Source organism: Orbicella faveolata, unplaced genomic scaffold (assembly GCF_042242905.1).
Source record: "Orbicella faveolata isolate gen_17 unplaced genomic scaffold, um_ofav_v1 contig_4, whole genome shotgun sequence".
Classification (NCBI taxonomy): Eukaryota; Metazoa; Cnidaria; class Anthozoa; order Scleractinia; family Merulinidae; genus Orbicella; species Orbicella faveolata.
Genome location: NW_028301569.1, coordinates 6,169,255 through 6,193,043, shown reverse-complemented (window position 1 = coordinate 6,193,043; position 23,789 = coordinate 6,169,255). Strand labels below are relative to the sequence as shown.

The 23,789-nt window shown below is 38.4% G+C and overlaps 6 protein-coding genes across 7 annotated transcripts; 4 read left to right on the top strand and 2 right to left on the bottom strand.

Annotated features, from left to right (window-relative positions):
- Positions 1-23: 23 nt before the first annotated feature.
- On the bottom strand, positions 24-4,458 carry LOC110041129 (uncharacterized). The gene has a single exon (XM_089276064.1). The coding sequence runs from the start codon at positions 2,177-2,179 to the stop codon at positions 1,373-1,375; it is 807 nt and encodes a 268-aa protein (XP_089132190.1). The 5' UTR covers positions 2,180-4,458; the 3' UTR covers positions 24-1,372.
- A 42-nt stretch (positions 4,459-4,500) lies between these two features.
- LOC149101255 (putative bifunctional dTTP/UTP pyrophosphatase/methyltransferase protein) lies at positions 4,501-9,305 on the bottom strand. The gene is made up of 3 exons (XM_089276454.1): positions 7,866-9,305; positions 6,889-7,164; positions 4,501-4,814 (listed from the first exon to the last, which is right to left on the bottom strand). The coding sequence occupies exons 1-3, from the start codon at positions 8,440-8,442 to the stop codon at positions 4,600-4,602; spliced, it is 1,068 nt and encodes a 355-aa protein (XP_089132580.1). The 5' UTR covers positions 8,443-9,305; the 3' UTR covers positions 4,501-4,599.
- Positions 9,306-11,305: 2,000 nt separating this feature from the next.
- On the top strand, positions 11,306-12,236 carry LOC110041147 (uncharacterized). Its single transcript, XM_020746424.2, has one exon. The coding sequence runs from the start codon at positions 11,306-11,308 to the stop codon at positions 12,164-12,166; it is 861 nt and encodes a 286-aa protein (XP_020602083.1). The 3' UTR covers positions 12,167-12,236.
- A 1,103-nt stretch (positions 12,237-13,339) lies between these two features.
- LOC149101254 (uncharacterized) lies at positions 13,340-17,011 on the top strand. Of its 2 annotated transcripts, XM_089276547.1 has the most exons (2): positions 13,497-14,205; positions 16,709-17,011. In XM_089276547.1, exons 1-2 carry the CDS (start codon positions 13,648-13,650, stop codon positions 16,994-16,996), a joined length of 846 nt encoding a protein of 281 aa, XP_089132673.1. In that variant the 5' UTR covers positions 13,497-13,647; the 3' UTR covers positions 16,997-17,011. The 2 variants fall into 2 exon arrangements, with proteins under 2 accessions (XP_089132672.1, XP_089132673.1); XM_089276546.1 differs by lacking the exon at positions 16,709-17,011 and having other exon boundaries at positions 13,340-16,201.
- Positions 17,012-18,182: 1,171 nt separating this feature from the next.
- LOC110041159 (uncharacterized) lies at positions 18,183-21,013 on the top strand. Its single transcript, XM_089276548.1, has one exon. It carries the CDS (start codon positions 18,495-18,497, stop codon positions 19,302-19,304), a length of 810 nt encoding a protein of 269 aa, XP_089132674.1. The 5' UTR covers positions 18,183-18,494; the 3' UTR covers positions 19,305-21,013.
- An 851-nt stretch (positions 21,014-21,864) lies between these two features.
- LOC149101253 (uncharacterized) lies at positions 21,865-23,318 on the top strand. The gene has a single exon (XM_089276550.1). The coding sequence runs from the start codon at positions 21,929-21,931 to the stop codon at positions 22,721-22,723; it is 795 nt and encodes a 264-aa protein (XP_089132676.1). The 5' UTR covers positions 21,865-21,928; the 3' UTR covers positions 22,724-23,318.
- Positions 23,319-23,789: the final 471 nt, after the last annotated feature.

The window sequence follows — 23,789 nt, the reverse complement described above, 5'->3', positions numbered from 1 at the left end:
CAAACCTGTTGTTGGTTAGGGCATTTTGTTTTTTTTAATATTCAATGCAGTCTCTAGTGAGAAAGGAGGTCCGTGGAAAAAGAAGAGAATCTGGGATAGAGATTGTGAACTGAGCCGAAATTTCAATGACGCGGGACACAGCATATTTTGTTATAATTAGAAGATTTTGATTATTTGTTAGAAAACTAGCAGACCTACATTGGTAGCAGATTGTGTTCTTACGCAAAACTTTCATGATGATTTCCTACACTTTACTTAAAGTTGTGTATTTATTGGCAAAAGTCGCATATTTGACTTGCACTTCCGTCCATAACAACGCATGAAATTCACAGAAGATGCCAGAGGAAACTTATTTATTTACCTCGTGTAAATATTAAAGTCGCTGATTCTAAAATATCATAGCAGGAGTGTATCTTATCGTACAAGCAACGGAGTCTTGCTGAAATTCTATTTAAGAACTGCTTTCTCGTTCTACTAATGTTTTGCAGCACAGTCGAACCTCGACGGACTCGTTGGGACTAGACGAAATAGTCCGGATAATCGAGGGTCAGGATAATCGAAAATATGAATATTAGTGAAGAACAAAACTGTTTAAATAAAGCAACATTTAATTGTGAAACAACACTTTTACAAATCGTTTGGAAAACAATATGGTCTACTGTACATCTTGAATCACTTAACTCTGAGCCAATCAGAGCTCATTCAAGTGTTCTTCATTAGTTACGACGCGTGCGAGCGCTGCTTTTGCTCTTTAAAAGCAAAATAAACTCGCTTTTGACTGCACTTTTCAACGCGATAGTTTTAAAAAGAACATTGCTAGGGATCTTGATCATGACTTATAAATATTAATGACAAAATTGGGACTAGAGAAAAAGTCCGGATAATCAAAAAATCCGGATAATCGAGGTTCGACTGTAATATATCAAAAACACGGGAGACAGTGTTTCATCGGGACATCCAAACACCAAGAAGAGAGTTGAAAATACGTCCCGCAGCGGAGTATTTTGACGAAATTCGAGGTGTTTGGATAGCTGATGAAACATTTTCTCGAATGTTTGATATTTCTTCTCAATCGAAACAAAAACTAAGGAGTAAACGGAGAAGTAAAATCGTCAAAATCTATGCTAATTTAAAAGACCGGGTATCCAAACCTCCTTCACGGTTGTGATTTTCTTTGTTTTAACTTGATGAATTATCAATAAGAAAGAGAAGTTTCAATCTAACCCTGATCTTGTTACATATGAAAACTTATTGAACTTGTCAAAAGAGAAAGTTTGGGAAAAAAAAAATCATGAAATATTTATAAGATACACTGTTGTATAGCTTTGAAACTGCTGTTAATTCAGCGCCAGTTTAGTGCGAAAGTCAGTATTTATACTTCAATTTCATGTTCTTTTTCGCAACATTCTAAGAAGGAGATTACCTTGAAAAGTGCGATTAAAATCATAATCACATTCTTGGCAGTGAATACAGAAAGATTTACACCGTACTTGAGGTGTATTACCACGCGAAGCGCGAGAAACAGAGTATTAAAACAAACTTGAAAGACGATGCGGACGGCTACAACTGCATTGCTGCTTCTAATAAGATCATTTTCATCTACCTTGTGCCCAAATAGAGCCATAGGAGAAAGCAGAAAGCTAATACACACCAAAGCAACTATAGCGCTTTCGTAGCTCGTTGGAATGCCATGATTGCCTTCGTTTTCTTGTAGAATGATACTCAGCATGTCCACTCCATCGAAGAAATCGATGATCATCTTGTAAGAAAGATCGGTTATCAACACGCGATAATCACTTGAGTCTGTTTCCACGCTTGGGTCGTTTAATAAAATCAGCGGAAGAAGCGGTGAAACGCATAGGATCAATTTCAGACTATCAGCACCGTATGGTTCTCCTGCAATGAACTTGTTCTTGATGAGCGCAAATATGGTTCCAACGAAGGGTACCAATCCTATACCAACATGAAACAGCCAGACTACAAACATCCAGCGAAAATGTCCCGCTATGTCGTTTACGTGCCAGATCCACGCTATAAAAGCGGGAAACGGTACAGCAAGGAAGAACCAATTTTTGATGCTGTGGTGCTTAACAAGAAACTTTATCAACACACCGCCTTGAAATAGTGCCAGTATTGCAAATACAACAGGGCGACCGAAAAGAATGAATCCGTTTACCATGACTGCGAACAAATCCGAATTCCGTGTTGGCGTCGGCGCTATGGTTTTCGCGCTTCGAGTTCACAGCAATGTAAATGATTTCTAGTGTGTATAACTGCTCCAAGTTGGATTTTCGGCAAGAAACTGAAATTTCAATGTTACAGAAACTAGTCAGTGTCTGGGAATCCGAAATTGCGATGTTTTATTAATTGATAAGCTATTGGACCTCCTAGAAATATTCTTAGCAACACTATGTCTTCCTAGAAATATCCGTAGCAACACTATTACTTTCTAGAAATATCCTTAGCATTACTATTACGTCTTTTACAGAGAATAATTTCCCAAGAAACAGACTGCGGCGAAATGATTAGAGAAACACCATCAGGAGATTGATCGTGAGAGCATGATATAAACACCCACGTATTCTTATGACCACCTGAACGTGCAGTTGGCTGAGCGAATTTTCCAAAGTCCTATATTCCTGTCAAGCCCCAGCTCATTTAATGAATGGTATACCCTCTAAAGAATTTTAGATGTAGTAGATGCATAACCCAAAGATGGCTGACTATAACATAACAATACGAATAACATAAGAATAACAAAATATAACTCCGGGGGACTCCAATATGAAAACGTCGGAGATGCATGTTGGAAAATTGAGCCCCTAAAGGAGACCAATACGGGTGTGGCTCGAGATTTATTTGACCCCTCAAAGATACCACTTAAAACGGAAGTGACAACGATTGTTTATATCGTCTCTTCAAGCGCACCCTAAAAGATACTTTGAAGACTAAAAAACCAGGGGCGTTTAGTCCGAACATCTTAAGCGAGACCAAAATCTGTGATTTACACCCCTAAGCAAGACGAGCATCCCCGATCTCTTCACATGGGAGTCTCCCCCCCGGATTAAAACTTCTGGTACCGCTAACAAATAGGCCATTAAAATACCAAATTTAAACCTTTTTCCCCTTTGATCAACAGTTTAGGGAAGTAGATACTTCTAAACGACCTGAGCTTCTGAGGCGGTTAGCGCAGAAAAAAGAAAACGAAACCAACAGGACCCAGCCAACGTAGTTTATGAACATTGAGTGACGAATTAGTCAGAAGCTATTATTCTGACGGCACGATTGAGAGGCTCATGGGGTGTCATAGGACGAGTAAGAACTATTTAGGCATTTGGCGGGAAATTTAGGTCATTCTAGGTTAGTCAGTCTTCGTGTTCGTCCTCTTTGTTTTGTTATTATTAAGCTTTTGTTATAACAGCTTGAATGAATAGTTGTCAATGTTCTACGTTACTGATTTTGTACCCTTTCCTCGGGGTCTTGTGCTGCTGCATTAGCCGAGGAACCGTTTCCACATATTTTCTGGCCACATCCAAAGGGTGTTCAGTTTATTTTAGTGGTTTTTCGTATCTGGCGTAGTACAAGTTCTAATTGTTAGCACCAGTAGTTGTAATTTGTAAGGATACAGATTATGTTGTAAGACGTAATACATCTATGACAGATGACTGACTGACCCATCCTCAAAAAAACTATTCACATTGAATGTCTCGTGTTAGAGTAGTCAGAATTAATATTTTGAAACGGTTACATTTCATGTAATCTTAAATGAGTCATATATCCTTAGGTTTACTGAGAAATCTTTACTCTTAATTTAACAAAAGCTAATCTTAAATCAGATAGACACGTTGAAGTTCTGTTTACTGAATGGAAATAAAGTTATCCAAAACCATAAACATTCTTGGCAACTGACCTCGTAAACACGATTTTACTTTAACTTTCTCTGATGCGTGTAGCTTCGTCATGATGTTCTGAACTAAAACAAAAATTTCTGATCTTTGAAACGGTGATAAATTCTAAGCTAAACTCTAGCAATACAAAATGTAGGTATAATTGCAATTTGCATATTAGACTACCACATTTTGAAGCTTAGCCTCCAAACCTATTTTAATTAACCTAGGAAAACTTAACCTGAAAACTTAAACCCCGAATCCTTTTGACTTATTAACTACTTATTAACCGAGAGTGAGGTCTTTACGGGAAAATCTCAGACCGAGACCTTGCCGTATATGGCAAGGCTGAGGTTTTGACATTTTCCCGTAAAGACCGAACTTTCGAGGTCAATATGTTGTTTATTATATGGCTTTTTGCTTTGTTTTTGCAAGTCCAGAATCAGCCCGTGGGCATTACGGGAGAATAATGCCCTACAATTAGCCAATCAGAGCGCGCGTTATATCGGCTACAAGAACAAGCCATATAATAATAAAACTTATTGGAGCGCAGAAAAATGAGCTTGGAAGGGTATGATTAACAGTGACCCCTCCCACCCCCCCCCCCCCCCCAGCCAAGGACTGAAATTTATGAACATTGTTAAAGCCCCCCAAAACTTTGAAACCCTTAAAGGACTGTCATTAAGTTTTAAAACAGAGAATTGTCTTAAACTTAAATCTTTTTGCATAAAATGGCATCCATAGTAAGGTGAACTAGTTTCGCTTGAATGTCGACGAAGCCATGGTTCTCCAAAACCTGTTTATATTCTTTCGCTGATCTTTCCTTTCCTTCACATAACAGTAGCATGGTCAGTGACTGAGAGAGAGCGTCCTCCGGGCCGCTTTTATTCTCATTTAAAAATTGCTCACAGATGAGAAGAGCGCCACCTGAAGATTATGCAGCAATAATTTAACCACTTGTAGATATACCACTTCAAGAGATTATCAAGGTAAGAGAGTGACTCCCCCGTATAGGTCCTCTAAATAAGGTAATCCCTCTTAAGTGATTTTTAGACATTGTACCCAGTTCTTCCGCGGAAATTATACGCGCGTTGCGTGGATGTTTTCGTGGAGGATCTGTTTATGTTTCGCTTCGTTTCGTTTCAAAGCAAAGGAAAACCTTCAACGCTGTGGGGATGTCTTCTTTGGTATTTGATCACAAGCAGAGGAGCTTCGGCTCTCGGTATGTTTCAATACATCTCGAAACTTTAATAGGAGTTTAAATAAGAGACGGATGTCCCCTGCACAAACAACAGAGAGGTTAAGCATGACGTTAACGACAAACGGCAAACGGCAAAAAGGAAACTTTTACCGTCTCTCTTCAGCTGTGTGTAAAGTAGAGTGAAATTATTTGTATTTGGAATGAATAGTAGGAGACGTTATTCCATTTTTGTGTGCTTTATCTACGGATTAGAAGAAAAGAAATCAAAATGAGAAGTTATCTTTGCCGTTTGCCGTCTGCCGTTAACGTCATGCTTAACCTCTCTAATAAAAACCGAATGAACGGCAGAGAAATGCGTAGACAAACGAGTGCAAAGCAAACAAACGCCCAAACACATGCTAGCCACAACCGAACAAACAAACAAATGGTCGAAAGTGCAGGAAGACGCTCGCTGCCCAAGTGACAAAAGCAGTTTAAGCAGCAACAGCAACAACGCCAAAGGCAACATCGATTAAAAACGACTTAATGTTTAGCCTACGAATCTCGCGAGAATTTAGACTCGTGTGTCTATACTGTCAGAAATATCCCAAACAGAATAAAGACAGCGTCAAAATTCGAAATTGAAATTTTAAAAATTGGCCGTCTTATAGTTCACGTTTTCTCGAATATGCAGAATATGGCTATTTCACGTTGTTGTTTTGTGACCTTTTGTAAACAACGGCAAAGAAGTGAACAAAGAATTATAACGCACGCTTACACAGCCATTGTACTCGTTGCCGTTGCCGTTGCCGTTAAAGTTTGCTTAATTAAACTTTCTAAAACCGAATAAACAGCCAAATAATGAACAGCCAAACGAGCACAAAACAAACGAAAGCCCGGCCGAACAAAAAGACGGCTAAGAGTTCAGAAAACATCTCTGCTCTGAAACGAAATCAAAACATATAAAATGACGTTCCCGCCATTTCGTCTCAGGTACTTTCGAGAAAATCGCTTCGGTTGTCGACGCATCGCGTGAGTAGCATCCTCGGAAGAACTGGGTACCATGTCTAAAAATAACTCAAGAGGGATCACCTTAGTTAGAGGAACTACATGGGGGATTCACTCTCTTACCTTGATAATCTCTTGACCACTTATTATATTAATATTATTATAGATATTGCAACTGGGGCTTTGAGGAAACCTTAGCTTCCGTTTTAGTATCAACGAAAATTTTCATTGTCAATGGTTACAGTGCATATGATTCACTAAATGCGACGCAACAAAGTTAACGTGTTGTCAAAGTTGGAGTTGTGAAAAATTTCCGGCAGAGACGATATGAAGCCGGAAACAAAGGAAACAAGTCTGGCCAATCACGGTTGGCGTACGGTGACGTACTGATCCAATCAGAATCAAAGTTTTAACAGGTAACGCGCGCTAAGCGCGGGAAAACGAGCGTATACGACGTCGCGAGTGGTTTTGTTCCTTCTGATTGGTTAAAAACACGGGTTATTTTATGGCTTACTCCGTCAGCAGGCAAGATGAACCAAATCCAACGCTGTGGCTAAACACGCAAGAATTGTCCAATATCCAGCCATCTTGACCTCACGCTTGGTCAATAACCTATATATATTTTCTCCTATTGGTCAAATTATGTTGCAGAAACGTTTTCTTTGTTTCTTTTTTTCTGGAGTAAAAGTGTGTTTTTTTGGAGTGAAGGAACAGCAACCCAACGGAAGTGCACGAATGGTGTTGAAGGGGTCAATGGAAAACTGCAGTTAGTGCATAATAGAAAGTCATATACATAAGAGTTCTAATGCATACCTGAAGGCAAACTTTTGAAAACTTTCGAGAGAATCAAGTCGACTTTTTCATCAGACCAATTGTGGAGTGTACGACATATCACGTACAAATCAGCCTTTGATAAATCAGACTGGAGGAAATCACTAGCCACAAAAGAGACGTTGCCTTGATTTGGGCAAGCCTCGAGGGACGGCTTGAAGTGGTGAGCGCAGTTTACCACTGACGGCAGTTCACAAACTGTGATCTTCATGCGAGGATTGTACTGACACAAAGCATATGCCATGGTTCCTGCAGCCCCTAGATAAATAAGATGATAACAATGTTTAGAATTTTGAACGAAACCACAAAATTAGATATCCAGCATAAGACCCAAAAAATCCATTGCCGTTACGTAGCCAGAATTACGTGACTGAGAGTCAACGTCAAGCGGATGAAGTCACGCAAACCTCTGCAACGGTCACACAAAGTCCCGCTATATGTTACCCCCGATCCAATACCAACAATTCCTGACACAATAAGTAATAGTAATTTTTAAAATGGATTGGAAATAAACATGTTATTTGGTTTTGGTTTCATCAAAAAACCTCGACACATGAGGGCGTATTTGTTTTGGATGTTGCGATCAAGAAAACAACTCTCCTTTACCCGCTAAAATAAGCAAATTTACAAATACAGTAAGCCCCTAGTAATCTCTGGGGAATGGAGAGTGGCAAGTTCTTAGTATTTCCAAAAGGACTTCTTTTCTCACCTACCCCAGGAAAGGAATTCATATGTTCCCTCGCCCACCCCTACACAAAACTAACATAGTAACAAAGTTAATGTCAGAATGTGTCCAACTGTCAAAAATATCGACATCTTAAGCGCACATATTAAATCAACAACTAGTATTTCCCTTACTTGAAGTACCTTTCCCGATATTCTAACCTTTATAGTTCTCTGTCCTTTGGAAACCCGAAACAAATCATGCTAATACTGATCATAATCTTCACAAATCTAACCTCCTAAATCGCAGCATTTTGTGTACGCTGTTAAATCAAATGCTTGGGCCACTGCGTCACATCCATGCAGTGAAGAACCGTGCATTGCACCCGTGAATCGTAAACAGGCCTCTTGGCTTCCATACAGTTCTTTCCACAGTTCCTCTGAGGACCGTCCAAATGTTTTCATCCACTGGGTTGTCCCTTCTCGAACTGCGCTTTCTAAGTTGGCAAACATAGGGTATACAGTTTTGTTATTTATGGCTATGAAATCCATAAGGGATTCACGACTGGATTTCGTTAGAAACTTGTTTGCGATAGCGGTGTTGTTGTACAACCACAGGTCACCTTGTTTGGCCTTTTCCAACAATTCCAGGGAAACAAGGCTGTCTAGGAGTCGCGTTGTAGCATCTGGATTCGAGGACAAGTTCTGCGATATTACTTGTGCCGATAGAGGAGTTGATGATGTGTGCAGTATGTCGAAGATGCCAAGATCGCAAGCCGTAAATAAAGCTTGTGAAGCTCGGTAAGCGTGAATTAAATACATAATCTTGTCAGAGACAGCGAAAGGCTCTTGTACAGCTCTCCTTTGGTCCATTGCGCTTCTTAGCTCACTTTAAGCAAATCCCAAGCGATTTTGAAACGACGGATACTAAGAATAAAATCTTGAATGGCAGTGGCTCTGAAGGGAGGCTACCTGTATTCTGTATATTAATTGGGCCAAACGAAAACAAAAGAGGTGCACATTGACAACGTAACAACAAATCAAAATAAAAGAGTTATGGTCCATTATGGACAGACATAACGAAAGGACAAGCAAACTTTACCACACCTCAACCACTACATATAAATAAATTTTAATAAATTTACAAGGAAGGCACATCAGCCTTAGCTGGTTTACACGCAGGTCTTCTATCCTGATCGATTTTAGGAATATATCGTTTGGTTGAAATGACAAGGTCTGATGGAGCTTGGATGACACAAACCAAAAACAAGCTATTGAGCAATCTTTTGTCAATGTCATCCAATATGACGAAGATGACATCACGTGAAAATCACGTGGCTAATGACGATCGGTTGAGCCCAACGACAGATTCTACTGTTGAATTTTATTGCACTCTGAGTACAAGAAATTATTTATTATTTAATTGCTGAAGCATTAATTTGACCAGGCATATATAAGAAGTTGAGAAATTAATAGAGCGAAAAATAATCTAGCAACCAACAGTGCAGTGATAATGGTGTGACACCCATTATCACTGGTTCAGTGAACAGAAAAAGTCTCTTTTGTTTTCATCACTGCTTACTAAATTTCTTCACGTATAAGCGTATAACTGGAAATGTATATCATGGTATAGCGTGCACGCTGGCCCAACCTAATTCCTATTGGGCCATCATGGTAAAAATCTCTATTTAATTGACCTTTTCGGCGATACGGCGGCTAGCTTGAATTCTCTTATTTCAAATTGCTATTATGGGATACTCAGGGGCAAATACATCTTAATTTTCTCCCCTGAGCATCCCAGAATAGCTATTTGATACAATATAATTCAAAATGGCTGCCGTATCGCCGTAACGTGTGACGTGTGCAGTTTCATTTTAGCTGCAAAATTTCCGCCGAGTTAGCTGCAAGTTCCTTTTATTGAAGTTTCCGCCATGTGAACATTATTCTGAACAATCCAAACCGCATTTCGAGCGTTTGACTTTTGCCAAGCTAAGATGTTTTCTAAAACTTGAGTATTTTGACTTTCTTTGCATACATTTTCATTGAGTATTTTTGACTTTGTCTGCCTACATTTTCATTAACTGGAAGAAGTGAATTTTTCATTGAGAACTTAAGAAACCAGATGAAGCTTTTACATCCGACTGTTCCTCAACTGAACGTCATCTATATCTTTACTATTGAGGATATGGAAAACACACCATTATGGTCCGGGGAGAGGGGAGGGGGTTCAGTAGGTAAAACACGTATTTTGAGATGCCGACGAATAGAATGCAGGAGAACAGCAAAGAGGTTACTGTCGATGCTGTGCAGATTCGTTTTGCCCGTGTGATTATAACGTGGTGTCGATTTGACAGCGGAAACACAAGTGCAGTGTAACGGTCAAGGAACCAAGGAACAGAATGACGAGTGACACGTTTGTGGGTTTGTTGAAGAATTTCAGTGGATCACAGTTTACGGTGTAAAGCATAAAGCCATTTCCAATTGAAAACAAGGGCGACGTAAGCAAAAATATGATTCCAAATATTGCATTTAGCTGATGTTCATTGTTAAAGCAAGCGCTTGTTTCGATCGTGTTAAATGCACCAAAAAAGATGATTTGCAAACACAACACAACATAAAGTTTAGTTAACTGTAAATCACTAATGTATTCGCATGCTTCTTGCCAAAAATACTCGTTCTATTTTCTTTTAAGCAAAATCATTTATGCATTTTTTTTTTTTTTTGCATATGTTTTGGCATTTGGTAATATATAACGGAAATTAGAAAAGAGAACTCTCGGTGACCTCATAAACATTTCAGACAAGGAACCTGATTGCGATCTTCTACGGCCTGACTTGTACCCAGTCTCTAATCAGTTATTTTGTTGGAAAAACAGACGATCCGAGAGGATCTGCAGCGAGATCATGGGTTAAGTCCCTTCCCAGAACACCCTCGCACCACGTAATAGACGCCTGCCTAAATATAGCGACTGAATTTTGCGTCACAATCGATATAATAGTTGCTAAGAAGAATACAACTACTTTGTAGGTTATCTTAAATCAAATCAAAGTTCTGTATGAGCAGACTCGTGAATTTTGCGGTGGATTTTAATTGATATGAGCTCTCCTTTGCGGAAAATGGAATATGGAATTACTATTTTCATAAAGAAAACACTATTGTGTTAAAGGGGGAAAATTTTAATAAGCGATATAACCAACGCTTCCTGAACTGAAAAGAAAGTTCTCACAGTAAACTTTGACAAAGTTCTTTAATCTTCGGCCTTCATGCCCACAGCAGGAAGGTGTTTAAAAACTGTTTACCAAACTGTTTTACCTTGAAAAACGATCTAGATTTTCTTTCCACTCACCCAAGCAGGAGAACTCACAGTATGTTAATGTCATGTGGCAAACAGAAAATCCCCTTCGGCATGCATCATTTCTCGAAAAGGACGCAGCAATTGATGCAACTATTGTAATGACGTGAATACCTTTATAGCGGAGCTTCATCACATGACGTCACGGCAACCGCTTGCGCTTGTGCTCCATTTTGAGCCTGGTCGCAGGCTAACAAAACGGCGCCTATGTTTGTGTACCAAGCTGATCCTGTGGGAGTTCAACTCTTTTCCTATGTAAGCTGTTTTGTTTTTCCGATAAATTTGCATGGTTACTGTCTACGGGAATGCAAACGCTCCATTGTCGTAGAACTTTCAAATTGCATGTCGCGTGCATTATGACGTAATTAATTAATTAAATGATTGATGTCAGGAATGGTAATGAGCAGTTCTCTTGGGTTTTCTACAATGGCGAAAGTTTTATCCTCTCTCAAGAAAATTATCAAGTCTATACGATTAGTTTTTGTGGGGCGTTTTGCAGTATTCGTCCTGCTTTTGACACAGTGTAGTTTTTTCGCCGCTTATCCAATATGGTACACGGATAATCTGCGTTGGATTGCTGTCGTAACGTTGTACTTTCCAGCGATATTTTACTGGGGTCACTGCCTGAAAATTGGTGCAGGACTTGCCAGAATGTTTCATACCTGGGGACTGTTCGTTCTGGTTGCTTTAGTACCCAACATAGCCATCACGTTTGGAGTATGTGGAGACGAACTCGACAACGAAAGCTATCTCGGCCCAAACACTTTGAAAGTGATTATATGCTTCACTCCAGTTCTGTTCCTCCTTTTACTAAACACAGCAAAAGACTTGGGAGAACACGAAGACTATAGACAGCTTGCTACGCAGTTGTCTCTTCGCATATCCATTGATCTGTTCGATGGAGTCGCCATGTTGGATGTGGTACTCGACGAGAGAGAGAATCACTACGGAATTGAGAAAGGATTTGGAATAATGATGATCAGCGTGGCTTGTTTTAGCTTTGCGTTGTCCCTTTTACAAATGGTGGAAAATAAGCTCGATCAAGGACGCTGCCAACTTCGCAAGAAGCTCGTCATCATCCGCAGTGGTATTCAAATGGTTCTGGTGAATGTGATCTTCTTGATAATTCGTCTGGTGATCTTCATAAAGTACGGAAAAGATGAATCTATCTTTATGGCAAAAAATGGCATCGCCATATTTCTCTCCTTGTCTGAGATCTATCATTTATTGAACCGTAAGATTTGAATCCGACTTGCGTTAACTTCTTTGTCTTAGCTTACACTGAAAATTAAAAATTCATAACGTTTTCTTTACTCCTTTGAATTTTTGATATAGTTACACTTTGGCTAAAAGCTGTTCAGTTATTCAAGATGTGTTATTCCGCGAAGCGCTGGTTGTAACATCACTGACGGTGTTTCGTAAAACTGCTTTAAACATGAAAGTTTCTTTAGTTTCTGTGTAATGATTTAATTTTCTCTGCTCAAGGACCTCTTCAGTGCTAAATATATTAATTGCGCTTCCTGTTGTTGACCATAACAAGGAAAGCTTTTGACAAAATCTGGAGATTTTTTGAAAATGATCCGATGTTAACGCGGCCGTACAGTGAGCTGTAATTTTCAGACTTGGTTTTCCCTCAGCTTCTGTTTGCTGGATTTTTGTCTAGTGTGACGTGAGATCCTATGAAAATTTATATTAACAGAAATAATACTGTACGCAAAACAAAAATTTATTTGGTAGAGACTTAACCAAGGCTCTATTAAGTAGACATCTTCTTGCCTTCTTATGCTGTGCTGTTGTTTTATCAGCTTGTGACATTTACAATTATTCGATAAAAGACGAAAAGAGACAACCCAAAATTTCCATAATTTTCATAAATTTCATTAAAAGTTGAACAGGATTTAGAAATGGTTGATTTCTTTCCCAGAGTGTCACAGCACAGAATCTATGATCACTAAGTTTTACTAAATTTCTTCTTAAATTCTGGTTCTTTTGTAAAAATGAGGTAAGAGATTGCTCATATGTTATCGCGGAAAAACTCATAAATACATGGTTGAAATTCTACTTTTCTACTGTGTCGTTCAAATTAATGTACAAGCATTAATAACACGCACGGCTCAGCATAAGTTAGATTATCAGGCTTGCCTTGGTTAAGATTTCGATTGAAGTAAACGTATTTGAACAAGCAAAACAGTCATGGCTGCAATAAAATGCAAAAACAAAGCTGGTCATCTTATGTATGTCATTAAAAAGGCATCATGACATCATCATCATGACATCATGCGTCAAGAATTACAAGTATTTTATGGAGTGTTTCTCGAAAAGTGCCATATATGTAATGAAACCCGTTAGTTTTCTTGGAAAGGTCGCGACCTTAAATTCATGTATTCAATACCTTGTTAGAAACCTCAGTGTCTGACAAAAAACACATTGTATTAGCTGGAGTTTGAAACATGGCCCCAGAGTTTATGTCTAGCTTGGATTGGACGAGTCTTTTTCTTCACCTTGCAGTTGCTTAGCGTTCATTCGTAGTCACTGGCTTCATATCCCGCAGAATATGAACACAATGAAATTTCTTGACTAACCAACCGGGAAACCCCCTTCGGTATGTATATATTTACTTTCGATTACCTCATTTCAATTCTCGGAAAACGCCACGTGTCATTTCCGAATTCGTAGAAGTGATTGGTCAGTGTACGAACAGTTCACTTAAGATTTCGATTTCTACAATGGCGGGTGTTCTGTCCTTTCTTATGAGAAAAATCAAGTCTATACGATTAGTTTTCGTGGGACGCTTTGTAGTTCTCGCTCTGTTTTTGACTCAGTGTGGATTTTTCGCGGCTTATCCAACATGGTATACAGATGATTTGCGTTGGATTGCTGTCATAATTTTGTATGTACCAGCAATATTGTACTGGGGTTATTGCCTGAAAACCGATGCTGAACTTATCAGAATGTTTTTTACTTGGGGGTTATACGTTCTGGTCGCCTTAGTACCAAACATAGCCATCACTTTTGGAGTATGCGGAGACGAACTCGACAAAGAAAACTTCCTTGGTCCTAATTGCTTGAAAGTTATTTTGTGCCTTACTCCTGTCCTGTTCCTCGTGTTACTAAACACGGCAGACGATTTGAGCGACAACGAAGAATACAGACAGCTTGCTAAAGAATTATCTGTTCACATATCCATTGATCTTTTCGATGGCGTCGAGATGTTGGACGTCGTTCTTGACGAGAGAGAAAACAACTATGGAATCAAGAAAGGATTTGGAATAGCGATGATCACCGTGGCATGTTTTAGCTTTGTGTTGACTTTGCTACAAATAGGTGAAAATAAACTCGAAAACGGAAGCTGCGAACTTGACAAGAAGCTCGCCATTATCCGCAATGGTATTCAAATGGTGTTCGTGAATTTGGTCTTCTTGATAATTCGGCTGGTGATCTTCATAGAGTACAAGAAAGATGAGTCTATCTTTATAGCAAAAAATGGCATCGCAATATTTCTCTCCTCGTTGGAGATCTATCACTATTGGAAAACTTGAATTCGGCTAACTTTAACATCTTGGTCTTAACCTCAACGAAATTTTATAACTGAATGTCACAGCCTTTCCTTTAATCTTTTGAATCTTAATTAAGTTAATCTTAATTAAGTTAATAGTAACACTTTTGGCTTAAGTACCGGTGTTTAGTTTTTCATAATGACTTTCAAGTGACGTGGCATTTCACTACTATGTTGCGGTTTTGAAGTCTTTTAATCTGGAAAGCCCTGGTTAAGCAATCCCAGCAGTTCGATCTAGCATCATGCAACAATACTCAGTGAAACTGCCAGAACATCAAAGTTTATTCTCCAGCTGCGATATTTGAAAACTGTAGGAAACAAGTTCGATTTTGGCTACGGCCTGTTTCAGTTTGCTTCAAGATGTTGGCTCATCTGAAATGTTGAGTCCAGTTAACTTTTTCAGTTCACGTAATAACAAAGTTTTTTCCGCTTAGGGACCTCTTCAGTTTTCAATTGTATTTCTTGAATATCGACAGCGATATTTTAAATTGTTGTTAAACATCAAAAAGGCAAACTTTCTGTGGATTTTAATGAAAGCTAGTGCTCTGTTGTTCTCGTGCAGTGAGGTATAATTCGCGAAGTTGGCTGATTGCCCTTTAGATCCCGTATGCTGGATGCTTTGTTTACATGATGTGAGATCCTATGAAAGTTTTTACTTACAGAAGTAATGCTATGAAAACGTTACGCTTAATTGAATGTTAGATCTAGTGTAGGGTCGTGTTTAATACTACTTTCTTCCTATTTTCTTATGTTGTGCTATACTCAGCTTTTTAAATTTATAATTTACACTTAATCGATACAAGGTGAAAAGAAACCTCTTCGATGTTTAACTGTGTTTCTTTCATCGAAAAGTATAGTTTAATTGTGTAGCTAGTGATCACCGATTGAATGGAATGCTAAAAAATTCATTGTGGAGTAAATAGAAGTGCTCCAATGTACCGTGTAAGCTGTAATTCTAGCGTTGGATTTCCTTCCATTCCGTTCGCTGGATGTTTTGTCTAAAGTGATGAAAAAGTAATATATTAAAGGGCCGGGTTACTCGAAAATCGGTTAACGCTAACCCAGGATTAAATTTTTATTTTTTTAAAAATTTTCTTGTCTAGAAATAACTTCACTGCTTCTGTTTTGTGTAGTTTGAAGTTATTCAAACTCTAAACTAAAGGGCAAACAGTATAAACAGAAAACCTCACCGGAAGATTACAAAACTGAAATCAAATTCTCGCTGATCCTGGGTTAGCTTAATTGGCTTTCAGCAACCCGACCCAGACACATAACCATGTTAAACTTAATTTAAATTTTATAGACTGAAACAAAGTTCTATTGCCGGGATAAACTTTTGGTTTGTCAATTTTCCTCGATTTGCCTTCTCAGGCTGTACTATCATCTTGTTGTGTTTAATACCGTTATGACATTTGTACTTTGCAGACTGCAGACTGCAGACTGCATTTAGGCCTAAATAGCGTCCCAGTTAGCGCGAATATCACACAGGTCAACCTGTATAGCACTCAGGCTACCCTATTTACAGTTAGCTCTATCTCTTCTCGGTAATGGAAAATGGAATACGATATCAGTTAATTTAAAAGTCTCCATTCTGCTGTCTGCAGTCTACAAATGCCATACACTCGGTAAACTTAGTCGATAACATGCGAGAAGGAATTAAACTACCTAAAACTTCCCTGATTTTAATAAAATGTCATTAAAAGTTGAACAGGCTACTGTAGAAATAGTCGTTTTCTTTCCCAGCGTGTCACGCTGCGCAGAGTTCAGGATCACAAGTTTAACTGAATTTATTCTACGTATTTGATTCTTGTGTAAACAATGAGGTATGCAAATTCTCCTTATGTCTGCTCCTCTTGAAATAACTTAGAAATACTCAGGGAATGGTTGTTGAAACTTCTACTTTTTTGCCTTTCTTTTGAATTTATTCTCAAGCATTAATTACATATTTTAATTGATGTAGAGCAACAGTCCCTTCCAAAGCACGAGTCATGAAAAGTTTGAAGTTCTCTGTTCGCTTGATTATCATGTTCGTCTTGACTAAGATTTCGTACAAGTAAACTTATTTGAGCAAGCAAAAAACAGTCGTGATTGATTGCAAGAAAATGCAAAGACAAAGTTAATTTAATCATTCTAATTATGCCATTAAGGTCATGCTGAGCTGATTTCTCAGAAAGATTGAGAAAGGTATGACGTCATGTGCAAAGACCTACGCACGTGCTAGTCTAGTTAAGAAAGGATTTGGAATAATGATGATCAGCGTGGCTTGTTTTAGCTTTGCGTTGTCCCTTTTACAAATGGTGGAAAATAAACTCGATCAAGGACGCTGCCAACTTCGCAAGAAGCTCGTCATCATCCGCAATGGTATTCAAATGGTTTTGGTCAATGTGATGTCCTTGATAATTCGTCTGGTGATCTTCATAAAGTACGGAAAAGATGAATCTATCTTTATGGCAAAAAATGGCATCGCCATATTTCTCTCCTTGTCTGAGATCTATCATTTATTGAACCGTAAGATTTGAATCCGACTTGCGTTAACTTCTTTGTCTTAGCTTACACTGAAAATTAAAAATTCATAACGTTTTCTTTACTCCTTTGAATTTTTGATATAGTTACACTTTGGCTAAAAGCTGTTCAGTTATTCAAGATGTGTTTCAGGTGTCCGTGTTTCTCATTTCGTTGTCGCTGTTTCATGATCCGCGAAGCGCTGGTTGTAACATCACTGACGGTGTTTCGTAAAACTGCTTTAAACATGAAAGTTTCTTTAGTTTCTGTGTAATGATTTAATTTTCTCTGCTCAAGGACCTCTTCAGTGCTAAATATATTAATCGTGCTTCCTGTTGTTGACTATAGCAAGGATGGCTTTTAACAAAATCTGGGGATTTTTGATAAGGATCCGATGTTAACGCGTCCGTACAGTGAGCTGTAATTTTCAGACTTGGTTTTCCCTCAGATTCTGTTTGCTGGATTTTTTGTCTACCGTGATGTGAGAAAATTTACAGAAATAATACTATACGCAAAACAAAAATTTATTTGGTAGAGACTTAACCGAGGCTCTGGTGAGCAGACATCTTGCCTTCTTTTGTTGTGCTGTTGTTTTATCAGCTTGTGACCGTTACAATTATTCGATAAAAGGCGAAAAGAAACTACCAAAAATTTCCCTGATTTTCATGAAATTTCCTTAAAAGTTGAACGGGATTTGGAAATTTCTTTCCTAGTGTGTCACAACGCAAAATCTATTATCACCAGTTTTACCAAATTCATTCTTAAATTCTGGTTTTTGAGTAAAAACAAGGTAAGCGATTACTGATAAATTATCTTGAAATAACTCATAAATATATGGTTAAAATTTTACTTTTCTACTCTGTCGGCCTAATTAATCAATGTACAAGCATTCATAACAAGAGTCAGCAAAAGCTAGGTTATCAGGTTTGCCTTCACTAAGATTTCAATTAAAGTAAAACGGTCATGGTTGCAATAAAATGCAAGAACAAAGCTGGTCACCTCATGTATGTCATTAAAAAGGTCACGCGAGATACATTTCTTAGAAAGATGCATAGAGGAAGGTATGACATCACGCGCAAAGAACTACAAATATTTTATGGAGTGTTTCTCGGAAAGAGCCGTTTATGCAATTAAATGCGTTGGTTTTCTTGGAAAGGTCGCGACCTTTAATTTATTTTCTTAAACGCCTTGTTAGAAACCTCAATCTCTGACATTGCACTAGCAAGAGTTTGAAACATGGTCCCAGAGTTTATTTCTAGCTTGGATTGGACGCGTCCTTTTCTTCACCTTGCAATTGCCTTGCGTTAATTCGTTTTCACTGGCTTCATATTCGCAGAATATGAACACAAAACATGGCCTTTTCAAATTTCTTGACTGTTTACTAAGTGGGAAACCCCCTTCAGTATGGATATATTTACTTTCGATTACCTCATTTGAATTCTCGGAAAACGCCACGTGTCATTTGCGAATTCGTAGAGCGATTGGTGTACGAAAAGTTCACTTACGATTTCCACAATGGCGGGTGTTCTGTCCTCTCTAAAGAGAAAAATCAAGTCTATACGATTAGTTTTCGTGGGACGCTTTGTAGTACTCGCTCTGTTTTTGACTCAGTGTGGATTTTTCGCGGCTTATCCAACATGGTATTCAGATGATAAGCCTTGGATAGCTGTCATAATTTCATATGTACCAGTAATATTTTACTGGGGTTATTGCCTGAAAACCGATGCAGGGCTCATCAAAATGTTTTTTACTTGGAGATTGTACGTTCTGGCCCTAGTACTAAACATAGCCATCACTTTTGGAGTATGCGGAGACGAACTCGACAAGGAAAACTTCCTTGGTCCTAACTGCTTGAAAGTGATTCTGTGCCTCACTCCTGTCCTGTTCCTTTTGTTACTAAACACGGCAGACGATTTAAGTGAGAACGAAGAATACAGAAAGCTTGCTAAAGAATTATCTGTTCACATATCCATTGATCTTTTCGATGGCGTCGAGATGTTGGACGTCGTTCTTGACGAGAGAGAAAACAACTATGGAATCAAGAAAGGATTTGGAATAGCGATGATCACCGTGGCATGTTTTAGCTTTGTGTTGTCTTTGTTACAAATGGCGGAAAACAAACTCGAGAACGGAAGCTGCGAACTTGACAAGAAGCTCGCCATTATCCGCAATGGTATTCAAATGGTCTTCGTGAATTTGGTTTTCTTAATAATTCGCCTGGTGATCTTCATAAAGTACAAGAAAGATGAGTCTATCTTTATAGCAAAAAATGGCATCGCAATATTTTTATCCTCGTTGGAGATCTATTACTATCGGCAATCCTGAATCCGGCTAGCGTTAACTTCTTGAGTCTTACCTTTAACTGACTTTCATATCACGTTCTCTTTACTCCTTGGACTTTTAGATAATGGTAAAACTTTGGCTTTAGTACGCTGTTCAGTCTCGATCAGTTATTCACAACTGACTTTCAAGCGTCCGTGTGCATTTTACCTCTAATTATACTTGAGGTTTTGAAAGCTTTTAATCTGCAAAGCCCTGGTTAGGCAATCCCAGCAGTTCGTTCTAACATCATCCAACAGTGCTCAGTGAAACTGCCAGAACATCGAAGTTTATTCTCCAGCTGCGATACAGTTGAAAACTGTAGGAAACGAGTTCGATTTTGGCTACGATCTGTTCCAGTTTGCTTCAAGAAGTTGGATCATCTGAAATGTTGATTCCAGTTTACCTTTACAGTTTAAGTAATAACAAAGTTTTCTCTGCTTAGGGACCTCTCCAGTTTTGAATTGTGTTTCTTGTATCGACAGGGAAATTTTACTTGTTGTTTAACATCGAAATGGCAAACTTTCTGTGGATTTTAATGAAAGCTAGTCCTCTGTTGTTCTCGTGCAGTGAGGTATCCTTCTCAAACTTGGCTGACTTTCCTTTAGATTCCGTATGCTGGATGCTTTGTTTAACGTGATGTGAGATCCTATGAAAGTTTTTCACTTACAGAAGTAATGCTATGAAAACGTTACACTGTTATTTGACTGATGTTAGAGTAGTGTTGGGTTGTGTAATAGTGCAGATTTCTTCTTATTTCCTTATGTTGTGCTATTGTTAATTAATTGTTGTTTAAATTTAAAATTTACACTTAATTGATATAAGGCGAAAAGAAACGACACAAGTGACCTCTTCGGTATTGAACTGTGTCTCTTTCATCGAAAGACACAGCTTAATTGTGTAATTAGTGAACACCGATCGAATGGAGTGCTAAAATATTCGTTGTGGAGTAAATGGAAGTGCTCCAATGTACCGTGAATTTCCTTTAGATTCCGTTCGCTGGTTGTTTTGTCTAAAGTGATGAAAAAGTAGCATATTAAAGGGCCGGGTTACTCGCAAATCGGTTAACGCTAACCCAGGATTAAATTTTAACCGGAGAATTAATTGTTCTTGCCTAAAATATCTTCCACTGCTTATAATTATGATTTGTGTAGTTTGAAGTTATTCAAACTCTAAACTGAAGGACAAACAGTATAAACAGAAAACCTCACCGGAAGATTACAAAACTGAAATCAGAATTCTCACTGATCCTGGGTTAGCTTAATTGGCTTTCAGCAACCCGACCCAGACGCATAACCATGTTAAACTTAGTTTAAATGTTATAGACTGAAACAAAGTTCTATTGCCGGAATAAACTTCTGGTTTGTCAATTTTCCTCGATTTGCCTTTTCAGGCTGTACAATACCGTTATGACATTTACATTGCAGACTGCAGACTGCAGACTGCATTTAGGCCTAAATAACGTCCCGGTTAGCGTGAATATCACACAGGTCAACCTGTATAGCACTCAGGTTACCCTGTTTACAGTTAGCTCTATCTCTGCTCGGTAATGGAAAATGGAATACGATATCAGTTAATTTAAAAGTCTCCATTCTGCTGCATGCAGTCTACAAATGCAATACACTCGGTAAACTTAGTCGATAACATGCGAGAAGAAATTAAACTACCTAAAACTTCCCTGATTTTAATAAAATGTCATTAAAAGTTGAACAGGCTACTGTAGAAATAGTCGTTTTCTTTCCCAGCGTGTCACGCTGTGCAGAGTTCGAGATCACAAGTTTAACTGAATTTATTCTGAATATTTGATTCTTGTGTAAACCATGAGGTATGCAAATTCTCCTTATGTCTGCTCCTCTTGAAATAACATAGAAATACTCGGGGAATGGTTGTTGAAACCTCTACTTTTTTTTGCCTTTCGTTTGAATTTATTCTCAAACATTTATCATATATTTTAATTGATGTAGAGCAACAGTCACTTCCAATTAAGCACGAGTCATGAAAAGTTTGAAGGTCTCTGTTCGCTTGATTATTAGGTTCGTCTTGACTAAGATTTCGTTCAAGTAAACTTATTTGAGCAAGCAAAAAACATTCGTGATTGGTTGTAACAAAGTGCAAAGACAAAGTTAATTTAATCATTTTGAGTATGTCATTAAAATCATGCTGAGCTGATTTCTTAGAAAGATTGAGAAAGGTATGGCGTCATACGCAAAGAATAGCGAAGCGCGTGAGTGACGTCATTACTCAGACAAACTCAGCCAAACAAAACGGAATTGTGGAAGATTTGACGCTTTTTCAAGCGCGTAAGCAAGTGTTCCTAAAACAATTTTTCAAACGAAAATTTGGCGTTCAGTTTCCTCTTATTTCTCCCAGAACACGCTTATGTTGTCTGACTCTCGCGGGGTTCCAATAATTTGCATTCTATTTTTAGACGTCGCGCGCTTCGTTATTACGTATGTACGAGTCTTTTGTGAGTGTTTCTCGGAAAAAAAGCTTCATGACCTTTATCCGCATTTCCGTTCGTTTTCTTAGAAAGATCGTGCTTTGGGCTTGGCATAGAAAGTCTATTCAAACCGAATTAGAAACCTCAGTGCCTGACAGAACAGTCACGCGCTTTGCGCTAAAGTTAAATCATGGCTTTATGTCTCGTTTGGATTGGACGGCTCGTATTCTTCGGCGTGGTTTGCCTTCAGGCGTATTCACTGGCTTCATATCCTGCAGAATATAAACATGATGATGGCTTTTACGCATTGTGTCTCTTATTTGGCCCTGCTCTTGCCCTCCGGTTTTACATCTTGTGCGAGGAAAAAAAGCTACAGTGGTTATTTGCTGTCTGGTTACTATACGTAGTTGCCTTCGTGATCCTCATCGGTGTAATCTTTGGTGGATCTGAGCCGATCGAGGAGAAACTCGACAAAGAAAAGTTCTTCGGTCCAAACGTTTTAAAGATGACACTTTGCCTGTCTCCTTTCATTCTGTTGCTGTTATTGAGCACGGGGACAGATTCGATTGCTTACAGAGAGCTGATTTGGATGTTGTCGTTGCGAATAGCACTGGATCTCTTCGACGGAGTGGAAATGTTGGACGTTATCATCGAAGAAAGTGAAGTCAACAATGAAATTTCTGACAGCTTTGAAAAAGCCATACTCGCTTTCGTTTGTATCAGTTTTCTACTGTCTCCATTGCAACTGATAGAGGTCAAGCTGGATGGATCTGACGATTGGAAATACCGCAAATGCACGATGATCTCCCGAACCACTCTTCAGGTCCTTGGTGTCAACTGTGTATTTCTGGGGCTTCGCTTGGCTCTGTTCTTAAAATATGGTAAAGATGCGTCCATATTCATCGCAAAAAATGTTATTATAATTTTTCTTGGCCTTTTTGAGATATGCTCAGCTTGTAAATGTTGTGGCTGTGAAGATGACTGATTTTTAATGGTATTTTTCGGTTTTTCATCCAAATGATTTCAATAGACAGTAGACAGACAATGATACAGAACTAAGATTGTTAACGTTGCTGAAGTACTGACGAGATCCACAAAGTCTCAAAAGTAATAAATAAAACACGAGAGACAGTGTTTCTTTGACATTTCCAAACACCGAGAAGAGAGTTGAAAATACGACGCGCAGCGGAGTATTTTTGACGAACTTCGAGGTGTTTGGATAGCTGATGAAACACTCTCTCAAGTGTTTCATACATCTTCTCAATCGAAACAAAAGCTAACGAGGGTATCCAAACCTCCTTCACGATTGTGATTTTCTTTGTTTTAACTTGATAAATTATTAATGAGTTTGAGAACTTTTTGCCGATTTAGTATCAGCTGAGAAAACTGAATACGCATTTTTTGGATGACCTTAATGTAACAACTTCGACGAATAGTCTAATAGTTCAGTAATTTGGTTTTGTTTTTGTTTTTTGGTTTTTGGTTTTCAGTTTAAAGCTAAAATTCGTTCCATTCTGATTGATATCCCTAACTGCTTGGTGATATTACATTAAAGAGACATAGTTGATATCTTTACTCAACTTGATGCAAATGGTTGATGCCTATAAATGTTATTCTTTTCACGTCGTGTATTCTTTAAGTTATCAAGCGTAGTACTAATCTTAAAAAGCAATGTAGAAATTTCCTTGGTCTCTCTTTTGGCTGTTATTATTTTCTTATGAAGTAATTCTCCTGATCCGTGTCCACAATTGTATTAATTTTCTCCTGAAATTAGGGCCCCGTCCCGACTGCGCCGTAGAAATGATTTGAAAACGGCGTTTTCACTCTTAAAACGCATCAAATGTTTCCGTCCACACTACGCCGGAGAAATTTTTAAAACGCAACAAACACCGGTCATTTTCGATTTGTGTATGAGGTAAAACTCGAGCAGGAAAATCACGTGATTATTGTGAAATCATCGTTTTCGAAAAGCTCCGTTTTAAAAACGTTAACCGTCCCAAACTAAAACGCAAAGCAGGCGTTTTCAAATTTCTCCAATTTGAAGAGTGTTT